Source organism: Mustela nigripes, chromosome 9 (assembly GCF_022355385.1).
Source record: "Mustela nigripes isolate SB6536 chromosome 9, MUSNIG.SB6536, whole genome shotgun sequence".
In the NCBI taxonomy this organism is placed as follows: Eukaryota; Metazoa; Chordata; class Mammalia; order Carnivora; family Mustelidae; genus Mustela; species Mustela nigripes.
This window is the reverse complement of record NC_081565.1, coordinates 51,758,384-51,769,961: the sequence shown is the minus strand read 5'-3', so window position 1 is coordinate 51,769,961 and position 11,578 is coordinate 51,758,384. Positions and strand designations below refer to the sequence as shown.

General features: G+C 41.1%; 1 protein-coding gene across 4 annotated transcripts in view; it reads right to left on the bottom strand.

Moving 5' to 3' along the window:
* Positions 1-376: 376 nt before the first annotated feature.
* The window catches only part of BNC2 (basonuclin zinc finger protein 2), a 431,315-nt gene continuing 420,113 nt past the window's right edge, over positions 377-11,578 (bottom strand). For all 4 annotated transcript variants that reach the window (XM_059411598.1, XM_059411599.1, XM_059411600.1 and 1 more), the window contains one exon: positions 377-10,360. In XM_059411598.1, coding sequence (XP_059267581.1) covers positions 9,700-10,360 — 661 coding nt within the window. In that variant the 3' untranslated portion in view covers positions 377-9,699. The remainder of the gene's footprint in view (positions 10,361-11,578) is intronic.

The following is an 11,578-nucleotide window of genomic DNA, read 5'->3' as shown; positions in this document are numbered from 1 at the left end:
TTCTTTCCTAAAAAGAGCCTGGGCAAAGGGCTTTGGGGGAACAGGAATTCTGGGGAGACACAGAAAATTCATCCCTCCAGGGATGGCTTCAGCGAGGAAGACTGGGCAATGTTTGCTGGGCTCTGTCAGGACTGGCTAGAATCTTCATAGCTCTGAGTCAGCTTCGCCATCTGAGCAAGAGACGGGTTTGATCTTCCTAAGAAGAGTATTCAATAATACCAGGATTCAGTCCAAACCGGAGATTGACTCTGAGTTATACAACAAGTGTGCTTCAATAGCCTGAATTACCATGTGAGCTGAAGTGTTACTAAGTGTATTTTGTAAAGGTCTATTGGAGTTTGCTGAGGTTTCTTCAAATCAAGAAGGTAAGAAGAGGTTAGTGACTGATAAATCTTTAATATAAAAATTGTACAAGAATTCTGATACAAATTACAAGAGGTATTTGGACAAAATATGAATAAAATTCCATTTACATCCCCAAACCCTTATGCATTTTATGCAAAAGACATACGGTAGACAGTTATAGTACAGAAAATACAACAAAGGAAACAGCAAATAAAAAACTTTTCATTCCCTCAGACTACTAATCAAAACAAAGCAAAACAAAACAAAACAGAAAAAAACCCTCATTCAAGGTACATACAGTATTTCTGAAACTACCGACGTCACGAGTATTACATCGGGGGGTGCGAGCCATCCCTATCCCTTGGTGCAGCTGCCTTGTGGAGCACAGACTTTGGCTCTGTGACAGGCTTTAGCAGAAGAGACTATTTCGATGCAGATGAGAATAACGTAAACGAGGAAAGCAATGACCCCCAAACTCTGGGGCAGGGAGAGGACCTATCTTGGTGAAAATTCCTTTTCCTCAAGATATTTCGATTCCCTTTGGCCACTTTTGCTGTCAAATATGCAGGTCAAGCCAAATGTTTTTGTTATGGAGACACACTGGTGGGCTTGGGGTAAAGTAGAATGTTAATGTGTTCTCCCAACTGTGTGAGGGATCTTGCTAGTTCTTGAAGGACTAGCCCTTCATCTGCAGGGGAGAACAGAGAGCTTTCCTTCCCAGAGCCTCAACCTGCCTCCAGCTTAGAGGAAGGGCCCAGCTGGCCTCAGACCAACGTCTCCCCCTGTTCCTTGAGCTTCCTTGACTCTCTGATCTCCGTGTATCTACAGTTAAACTCTCCTGCACTTTTTTCTTTTTTTTTTTTTTACTGGCACTGTTAGGAAAATGGTAACATTTCTCTGCAGGGCAGCTGAACCAAAGTTTGCATGGGAAAGCGAGTGCACCATATATTATAAATCTTAGATAGTCATATCAGGTTAATACATAATACTAGAACATCTCATTCACTTAATTCATGTTATGTAAACCCTGGACAGGGTAGAACACACACATGTTTCCAAAGTGATCAAAATCGGGATGAGGGAGGGAGTGTTCTACCTTCTTGCTCCAGAAAAGATTTTTTTTAAGGGGGTCGGTGAGATCGGAAGGAGAGCAAAGGGCGGGAGTGGAAAGATAATGGAAAAGTCAGGGGAGATTAAGATAGGCAATGAAAGGAATGGATTACTCTGTACAGAGACATGCAAAAACGCTCCAAATTGAGTACTAGATGAAAAAAAAATAAACAATCAACCTTGGTTTATACATCTCAAGTGAACCTATTAACTCAGCGCATTATACCTCTTGAATCAATGCTTCTCCGCTACCGCACTGATTCTCAGGCGGGGCGGGGGAACCCTCGTCTCCCAGCGTGGAAAAGGCAGGCTGCTGGGCTCCCACTGAGACCCCGCTGGGTCAGCTCACCTTGCACTGGGACTACCAAGAGGCCTGGGGTTTTCTCCCCCTCTTTTGGAAAACACTTGCCGGGCCAGGTGAGAGGGGCTTTCCCACATATCCAGGGGCTCCCTAGAGTCCCCTCTCAGTCCTCGGGTCCCGCAGCGGAAGTGGGCAGGGCCGGTTAATAATGGATTGATTCGCCGTCTTCTTTGTGCATTACTTCAACATCACATTTGGCAACAGAAGCCTTATAAAGTCTTGGTATAGCACTTAGATACTCTCTCTCTTCAAGAAATATATTTTTATACTATCTACTTCTCTCCATTTTTTGTTAAAATACCTTTTTCTGCTCTTCCTTCCTTTCAAAGATTCTTTTCCTTTTTAAATGAAACTTAAGGAAAAAAAGCATTAAAAAAAAATTGGAAAGGTCCTCAAGCATCCCTGTTAATTCAAGGAGGAAAGCTAATATTAGTTAGCAGATCCTGTGCAATTTTGGCAATTGAGTTTTTAATTCATTTAAGATTCTATTAAGATGTTTGATAAATGATTGTAATATATACATACTGGAGGAACTAAAACAACATGAAGCCAACTGCTTTTTCTCTGACCCCAAGAATCCTTGCTCAAAGTGCTTCTCTCCCCAGTCCTCAGACTGGCTAATGAAATTATTTTGCACAAAGTTGTCAACAAAAACCTGTTAAGCTTTCTATCTCTCAGTCTCCTGCTTTTCTCCCTCCAAAAGTACACATCAAAGATGACACCTGCACACATCTCATTCGGTTGACAAATGTATTTGCCATGTGACTGCTCACAGCGGGGGTCAACAACTTCTGTCAGACCCGCTGCCAGAGGGCGGGGAGGAGGCATGGAGTCCCCTGGTTCCGTGAGGACCTACAGATCGATCTTGGGCTTCACTCAGTCACTAACTAGCCACTTTCCAACCACCGTTTAGCAGTTCAAAACAGTCCACTATACAAGAGCAGCAGCCACTACTTACAGGTGGTTTGGGCTCAAGGTATTTCGGAACGCAGCATTTTCATGTCTTCCTCCTCGTCACTTTTCTCTGTAAAGCGCGCTCTACTTGTAGTTCTCAAAATCCTCCCCAAGTGGAGAATTTACCTCTTACATTTAGATTAGTTCCTATTTTGGTGATTCAAGTAAGAAGCCCCATCACCTCTCCCACCCCCCGCTTTTTTGGGATTGTCAGTGCAGTTTCACAAAACGACAGTGAAGCTGTCACTTACACTGTGGATGCAGAGGTGTTCATTTCAAGGTACCTGTGTGCATTTAGATCAAAGCGAAAACAGCTCTTTACCACCATGCACAACCAACTTGTCTCCAACATATGCACTTTGCAAAGGGAAAGGAAAATACTATAATGCTTTCCTTCCAGAATGTGGGGTGATCTCATTATGCCACTGACTTGTGGGACATTTTGTTCCAATTCTGGGGGCCACATCCAGTACTCCTAAAATGAGTGAGCATGGAATTGCAATACTTAGTTTCTAAAGACGCAAAGAATGCTGTCACAGGGTCTCTCTACTGACCCTTTAAGGAGTCATCTTGTTACTGTCCATTTAATAGCTGGAGAGGGATTCGGAGAGGCAGCCTCGGGCTTACCAAAGTAGCTTAGTAGGTGTGTGTGTGTGTGCGCGCGCGTGGGTGCGCACTTGTGTGTTGGGAGGAGAGGGAGAGAAGCAAGAAGGAAGAGGAAGAGGGGAGGGAGAGAGGGAGAGACGGAGAGGGAAGGAGAAAGACAGAGAGGGAGAGTTGTGAATGTGTGTGTACATCAGGGAACTCAGTGGGAAAGCCGAGCCCTTGTACTCCATTTCCCCCCCACAAGGGATAAACAGGCAATTACGCATCCTTTTATATTTGATGGCCAAGTGCTGAACTGGAAAGCACACTATTAGTTTGTGTCCCTTCAGGGCCAGGGCAATAAGTAGCCAGGAGAGCTGGGACTGAGGCGGAGAGGGTGTTGTCTGCTGTTAGTGTGACAGTCTTGTCAGCAGCATTCACATTACTGGAAGGTAATAAAGTGACAAGTAAGTTATTAGAAAGATATGAGGTGAAATTGAACTGAAGCTTCTCACTGCTCAGCCCCAGCTTTTTCCTTTCCTCTTTTGTAATGGTCCACTATTTGTTACAAACTGAGCCTTGTCTTGATACTCTATATAAAAAAGTTTTTTTTTTTTTTTTTGCAGTAAAGGTCAAATGAATTTACAATAACACTTTAGAAAAGAATAAGGGTAGTTTTATAACAACTATAGGATGTTGTTTCAAAAATATATCTAGCATTATAATGAATGATAATGCTGATCCAATTCAGAGTACTTGTAAAAAATGCTCATTTTTAAAAAACCCCATCATTAGGCATTTGGAGTTTTCAGCAGATGCCAAAAGACAGTATCTGATGTCCAGTTATTGCCGCATGACCGCAAGCATCATCTTGGGCAAGATGTGGAAAGAAGGGGGATGACGGAAGGATACAGGGAAGGGTGGGTGTTTGGGCTGGAGTGATTGTAGACTAATTCACCCATTGGTATTACAGCTGGATTTATAAACACTAATTCCAAGTTACCATTTATGGGGAGCAACTCTCCAACTACAGGGAGCAGGGAAATGAGTCCGAGACACATCAGATATGATCTTAATTCTAACACGAGGAAGACTGCCACATGCTTTCGCTTTGCAGGAAAACATGAAAACAGAAGAGTTACTTTAATGCTTCACAGGGAGGTAAATGAGCTCCCATTTTGGACAAGAAGGCTTTAGCCAAGTGGCATTACAATCATGGCTATAGGGCCATGCAAAAGTCATGATGCAAAAAATACATTTAAGAGCCCAGTTTGACCACCAGCCTTTTCTAGAACCTAGGTGACCCACCACATCTCTTTGCTTCCCTTAGGGACTCCACCATCACTTCCCACCCACAAAACAAAACCAAAAGCAAAGAAAACGCCCCCACAGTGCCCTTGTTGGCTATTCTGACCCATAAGGAACCGGTATTTCCATGCAGCTGTCTTTGCTTTCCCCTGTTACTCAGACTGGGGTGCCGTGGTGCACCTGGTCATAGGGAGCTCTGTGGGACGGTGCATCATATGCTCTCACCACTGCTAGGCACAAGTGTACCAGACCTTTCTTTTGCACAAACACTTCGGGTTCATTCACCATTTTCCTTTCTCGCTACCCCAAACCAGGGCAGGTACCAATCCTCTACTTGGTACCCCTTACTCTGCTTTTGGAAAAACTCATTCCCTCCAGTCTTTTTGGCACCTGCCTTTTATCGCCCTCCTTACCACCCTTAGGCCATACCCATTAAAAGACAAAGCATGGGAGGGAGAAGTGAGATCCTCTAACTTAAATATTCTGAGTTTTTAATGAATAAAATTTATTGTAATTGTTTAGAAGTTAAGGAGTATGTAAGGGGAATAAAAGAAAATTTCTTCTGGTTGTTTTCTTTGATAGCAGATGTGGTGTGTCTTATTACAGCTGAGTTTTATTTACTCTGTTAGTCAATCAAATCCAACGTTAACAGACCGAGTACAAGTTAGGACTGCTCAGGTCAACTGTTAGCAGTTAGCAGCATGTCCACCCCAAGCTGGTTCCCGGCTTATGTTTTAATTGCCAATGGCCTCCATTCTCATTTGCTTGGTACACATCTGGGGTGTGTACCTAGGAAGGGGTCCAAAAGGTCACTTTTATTTGGTGGGAATCTAGTACTTGGTTTCTCCTGAGTAAAATGGGGAGAAGGCCTCTGGAATCGCAGCCTATTCTTGGTATATTCCAAGTTTTTGTTTGTTTGGTTGGTTTTTTGTTAGTTTGTTTTTGTTTTAAGAGCAATGTATACAGTAACAGGGCTGTTAACCAAGGAAGTGTCTTTCTCCTCTTACTAGAAGGGCCTGGAAATTCATGACCAAAGAAATCACACTACAAGGACAGTGGCACCATTGTGCTAAACACATTTTCAAAAAAGATGTTATTCACGTTGAGAAAGAAAGCATTAATACCTTCAAACCTTTAAAAGGTCTCAGGCTGCACTGGACAGCTAGACTAGGATCCTGAGAAGCATTACATTGCACTGACTTATCTCCATACAATTAATAGCAGAACAAAGAGGGTCCAGCTTCTTAATCCCATTTTAAAAACCAAATTACGCATCATCTACCCCTCCTCTTGCTCTTTGCGTCGCCTCCGCAGCGTGCAGGCGTTCCCTAAAGCAGACTCAGCCTCTCTGATATGTACAAAAACATAGTTTAAAATGATCAAAACAGTAAGTTTCGACATCAGCTAGTGAACATGCACATTAATAATACTGCCTCATTTTCTACCTGTGACAAAACCGTGGTTAAATCAATCAAATGGGGGAAAGCTGCTTGCATGAAAATCTGCATCGCCCTTCCTTTTCAGCCAGCACAGAATGGATGCAGCTCGAGAGAAACCGTTTCACCATAGAAAACTCCTACGAAAAAACAAACGAGTAGAAAACGGACAAAGACGAAGGGCCCAGTGATTAAAATGCTGATCTCTTTTGCCTTCCCGTTTGCAAGTAAGCCTTGGGATCACTGTCCTAACTAGATGTACAGTTAAGTCAAAACATTGTGCTCAGGCACACACCCAAGAACAAGCAACACTCTGGGACGGGAAGCCCTGTGCAATCCATAATGTTACATGTTAAGTCCAGGTGCCACTTTGCTTCCATCCACTCCCCCGGTCACTTTTTAAGCAAGTAGGCTTTATACTAGAAAGTGTTTTTCACCCATTTAGAAGGCCACCATAACATTTGGGCACTTGAGGCACAAAAGCAGTAGCAAATAGGGGAGACACTTCAAAACAAGAGCCAGTTGTCCAGGACTCATGGCCGTTTCTCTGACAAATCTCAGGCGAACACATTCACAAGAGCAAGGGGAATTCTACTTGGAGAATCTCATTACTTCCGGGCTGTTCTAACTGGCTATTCACATTAGCCCAGGTTGTGGCAAGCAACAAACATTTGTTCTAAGCCCAGTTCATTTGCTGATGTGACCTGCTGACAGCTATGTAATTCACTCACGAGGGCTATTTGACCTTTTAGTTGACATTAAATTAAACAGACTAAACATTGATTCTGTACAAGATGAGTTCTAATAGCTCAGCCAAGAGTATAACTTTTAAATATCACTGAAATAAAAATGTGTTAATTTTCATAAAACTAGGTGTAATTCAGTCTTTCACAATCCAAAAGCTAGTGTCTCCCTAATCTCTTCTTGGGATACTAAAAAATATTTTTTCCACCCTTTTGACTCAAATCATTTGGTAGTGGGGCAACAGCGCAACACAGAGAATGCTAAGAGGACGAAAATGTTTGCAAACAAACTTTCATTATTCTAGTTCAATTTTTCACAAACATACTGTACATAGTCTTATATGGTATAAAACAAAGGAAAACATCTCTGTCTATTCAATTTAACACAACACCAAAATAAAGCAATTAAGACTTTGGGAAATTCAAAGGTACAAGAAAACAAAAATGGTTATTACTAATTCCTCAGCTTTTTACCGTAAACATTTGTCATTTAACAGACATAGTGTTTGATATGGTTTTTTTTGTACTGCGAATACTTTTGGTCTTTCCTCACTGGAGAACAAACGAATTAAACGAACCCCATAGTATCCTCTGAAGGAGATGAAAAGATGAAGCTTCTAGACAAGTCTAGCTTATCTTGAAGAATCTATTGTTTCTGAAATTTTTACAAATAAAAATACTGAATCCTCAACTAATGATGCTTATTTTTGGAAACAATAAATACTGTGAGGTACAATAAATCCTACAGGAATAATAACAACAACAGAAACATATTAACAGTTTCCTTTGGCAAATTTAACGGAAGTGAATGCTGATGTGAACATAGAAAAAATAATTACAAAACATGAAAAATGGAAACAACATGCAAAGTTCAAACAAAGGGGGTATTTCTAACCTTGAGACCGATGAGAGAAATGTTTGAGGCCATTAAATGCAGAAAAGAAATACATTCTCTTTAAATTATTGTGTACTGTTAGACAAAATATTCCTTGTTTATCTGTCTTTCCCCCCTCCACTTAAAAAAAAAAAAAAAAAAAGACAACAAAACACAGTCTGCAATGCACGTCCTAATGGTTTTGGCTGCAGACTGAACTTGAGTAAATATCATCATTTAGTCAGTATGTTGTGGTAGCTGAGGGCTGCCCATGTGGTTAACCAGCTCAGGCAACATGTGTAAACATCGGAAACAAAACAAAACAAAACAAAAAAGGTTTGGAGAATTGTCTCCCCCTCTTTCTCACTCTCAATTGCTGGGTTTCAGGCTTGCTTTCATTTCTCTCTGACAAATCATGTGGGGAAACACAAAACACTCAACAGTGAGAGATCCTATTTTAAACCCCCCTTCCTTCGTCTGGCTTTTCAGAAAGGAGTGTTGCTCAATTCAAGTTCAGCACATGTTTTCAAAGCTTCTGAGTAACTGCCGCTGTGAAATGTCTTTTGATTTTGTCTATCAAACGGGCCTGAATCATAGGACGACTGCCTAACTTGCAAAAAATTAGACAGCCATACAACAGACCAACCCAGTGCAGACTTACTTCTTTCTTTTTAAAGGAGAAGGGTTAGGTCCTTGGAAATGAGTGTTCAACACTTTTACTATTTTCAGCTTTGTTCCATAGTGAGTAATTTGGGCTTTTGTATCCTGAAATATTATCCTGCCTCTGAAGAGCAAATGCCTTGGCTGTTTCACACCACATAATTTTGTTTTCCTTTTATGTAACTTAACATATAAGCAAGAAGGATGCAATGTTGATTCTAATAACATTCGGCACTTGAAAGAATCACCAAGTGTTCTTTTTTTAAAGCGGTTTTCTGGTGGCCGACAAATTGGCCTGTGGTTATGTTGAGTGACTAATTGTATTTTCTTTTCTGGAAACTTGTGCAAAGTTGGCAGTTTTGTGTTAACACTAATACTTTTGTTTGGCATTTGTGCCCTATACTGACCAGACCATTTTTATACAAGTGAATTTTTTTTAAAAGACACTTACTTGAAGTATGGCAATAGTTTAAGGATAAAAAAAGAAGCATGGATATTACACATCCCCTTGTAGTGTATGAAAAAAAGTGCATGACTGGATTTATGTACTAGTACAGGACATTTTAAAAAATCAGATCTGTGCTGTAAAGCATGCCAGCACCTCTTTATCACTATATCTAGCAGGTAGTAAAAACAAGATCATGGTTTTTCTTTTAAAAAAAAAATGTGCATTAATGCTAACATAAATGAATAGAGCTAGCCAGCAAACTATTTTTCTCCTGCATATCTAACAGCTGGATTTAACTGTAAAAATTAAACAAAAGAGTTAAACAACCATCAATACAATTGCTTTACATCATTGGCCTCTCAAGGCTAAATATTTACAGGTGAATCTGCCATGCTTTAATTGAAGATTCTCTCAAAACCTTAAAGTTCACAAAAGACAACTGTAAGAAGTTCCTTTTTTGTTTCTTTTTTCTTTTTTTTCCCCTTTTATTTATTTCTTTGCAGGCAACAGTCATGGGTATAACAAACTGTCCCTCTGGAGAGGACCGAGAATTCTTATTCTTTCAGAATTTGGGCTAGTTGCACACTTTGTGTGTGTGTGTGTATGTGTGTTTTAAGGGTACTCTGTTTTCACTCCCACCCCTTTCCCAAAACTATAAAGGAAAAAGAAAATAATTTCAAAAGCACCTAGTGTTCATCTTTTTATATCTAAAGAAAAGATGCGTGTGTGTGTATGTAGACACAGAGGCGTACATGTGTACACACACACACGCACACATACACACAAACCCAAGTACACAAGCACACACTGACTATGGCAGTTCAAATATGTAGGCCATCTGGTGAGAGCTGGCATCTGTAGTGTCCATTCTGAGCCTAATCTACTGAAGTGAAGGGAATGTTTTTGTGGAGATTAGGGTTCTGACTGTGCCGGTTTCGGCTTCGCACAGAGGAAAACATCATATTGCAACCGGGGACTTTGCACTTGTGCATTTCTCGCAAATGCACAGTTTTGTAGTGCACTCTCAAAGTCCCCTTGTTGCTGTACATTTTGTGGCAAATGTTGCACATGATCCCACCATTGCTCCCGGACAAGCTGTTGAACATCAGAGATCCTGGAACTTCGGCCCCTAAACTGCCGGGGAGGGCAGGGACCTCAGCCTTGTGTGCAGACTCCCCACTGTCACTCGCCCCGTCGATGTCGTCGAGAAGAATCCCCTCGTCGCTGCCCGCGTCGGATTCTCGGGAGGAATGGATGCTGCTGCTGGACTGCAGGCTGGAGGTGGTGCTCAGGTCAAGGACCATGTAATCCTCTGCCATGCCTCTCCCGTACCCATTCAGGTGGGAGTCTTCAGTCCCTGCGGGAGAGGAGGCGTCTTCCCTGACATCAAGCCCCAAAGGGTGCTGGGCACCATAGATCTTCATCAAAAATTCATCCCGGAGGTCCTTGCTAAGGGAGGGCTGCGCTGAGTCCAGGCCTATGTCATCGAGTTCTTTGGTCAACAGTTTGCGATGCAGGTTTATGTTGGCGCTGTGTCTAGGAAAACAAGGTGGGGGGGAGGTGTACAGGGAGTGGGGAGGGGTGAGAAGAAGAAGAACATTTTAAAATTGATTCAGCTTCCACCAGGCATCAAATAAGCACATTCATTGCTAATTACACCATTATAAAAGCAAACATTTCCCTATATTCTCAGGATTTGGGAATATGTGGTGGGGGGGGGAGTGCAATAAGGGGAGCCTTTCATTAACGTAATTTTTCAAAGAGTACAATTCCTCGATGGTAGGATGAATGCAAACCCATGCACCTTTCTCTCAATGATACTCTTAGCTTTCCTGGGTAGCAGCACCAGCGGCAGAGAATCTCACAGCAGAGATTTCAGAACATATATTAAATAGGGCAAAAGAATGGAAACATGCTGCTTATCTAAACTGAGTAATTTGAATTTACACCTGAAAAAAACCAAAAAACCAAAAACCAAAACCAAGCCTCTTTTGCCTACGGTACTTCATTTAGAGGTATAAAAAAGATCAATTTTTTAAAAAAGTAAATGGTCTAGATAATTTCAGTTTAACTTTAAAACATAATGACATCTTCCCCCTCACCTGTCTATATTTCATGTTTTAGGAAGGAAAAAATTCAGTTTTATAGATCAGAATTTTGAAATAGGGTTGCAGACTCTATCATACATCCCTTTCCTCAGAATAATTTGGGATCTCAACTAATCTACTAGTAAACTGTGCTTCATTTTCAGAAGCTGTTGCATTTTACTGTTGAAAATGCTTTCATCAAGTAATTCAACCTTTAAAATGTAATCCTTTCAAACAAAGCCTGAATAATAGAAATTGTTTTTTAAAAACAAAACCCAACCACCCTTTAAAAAAATCATACTAAACAACAGAAAAAAACCAAAAGGACTAAAAAGAAAAGGATACACACAATAAATACCCCCCAAATCAAGCACAATATATGGTCCCCCTATTTTAACAACTGGAATCTGTACTTCTTGGACAAGCAAAACTTTTACTCTACTAAGTGCTTTGCTTGTGTAAAAACAAACAAAATAAACAAAGATAGGATTTGTCTCCCAGCATCCATAGGGATGCCATGATTTACAAAGCCTGATATGTTATTATCTATCTGAAAACAATGCCTTTGTATTTACATCCCCCATTTATTTTTAAAGTGCCCTTGGGCATATACCTCTCTCCACCTGCAAAGGCTCACATATTTGAACAAGCACCTAAATTGGAGGCT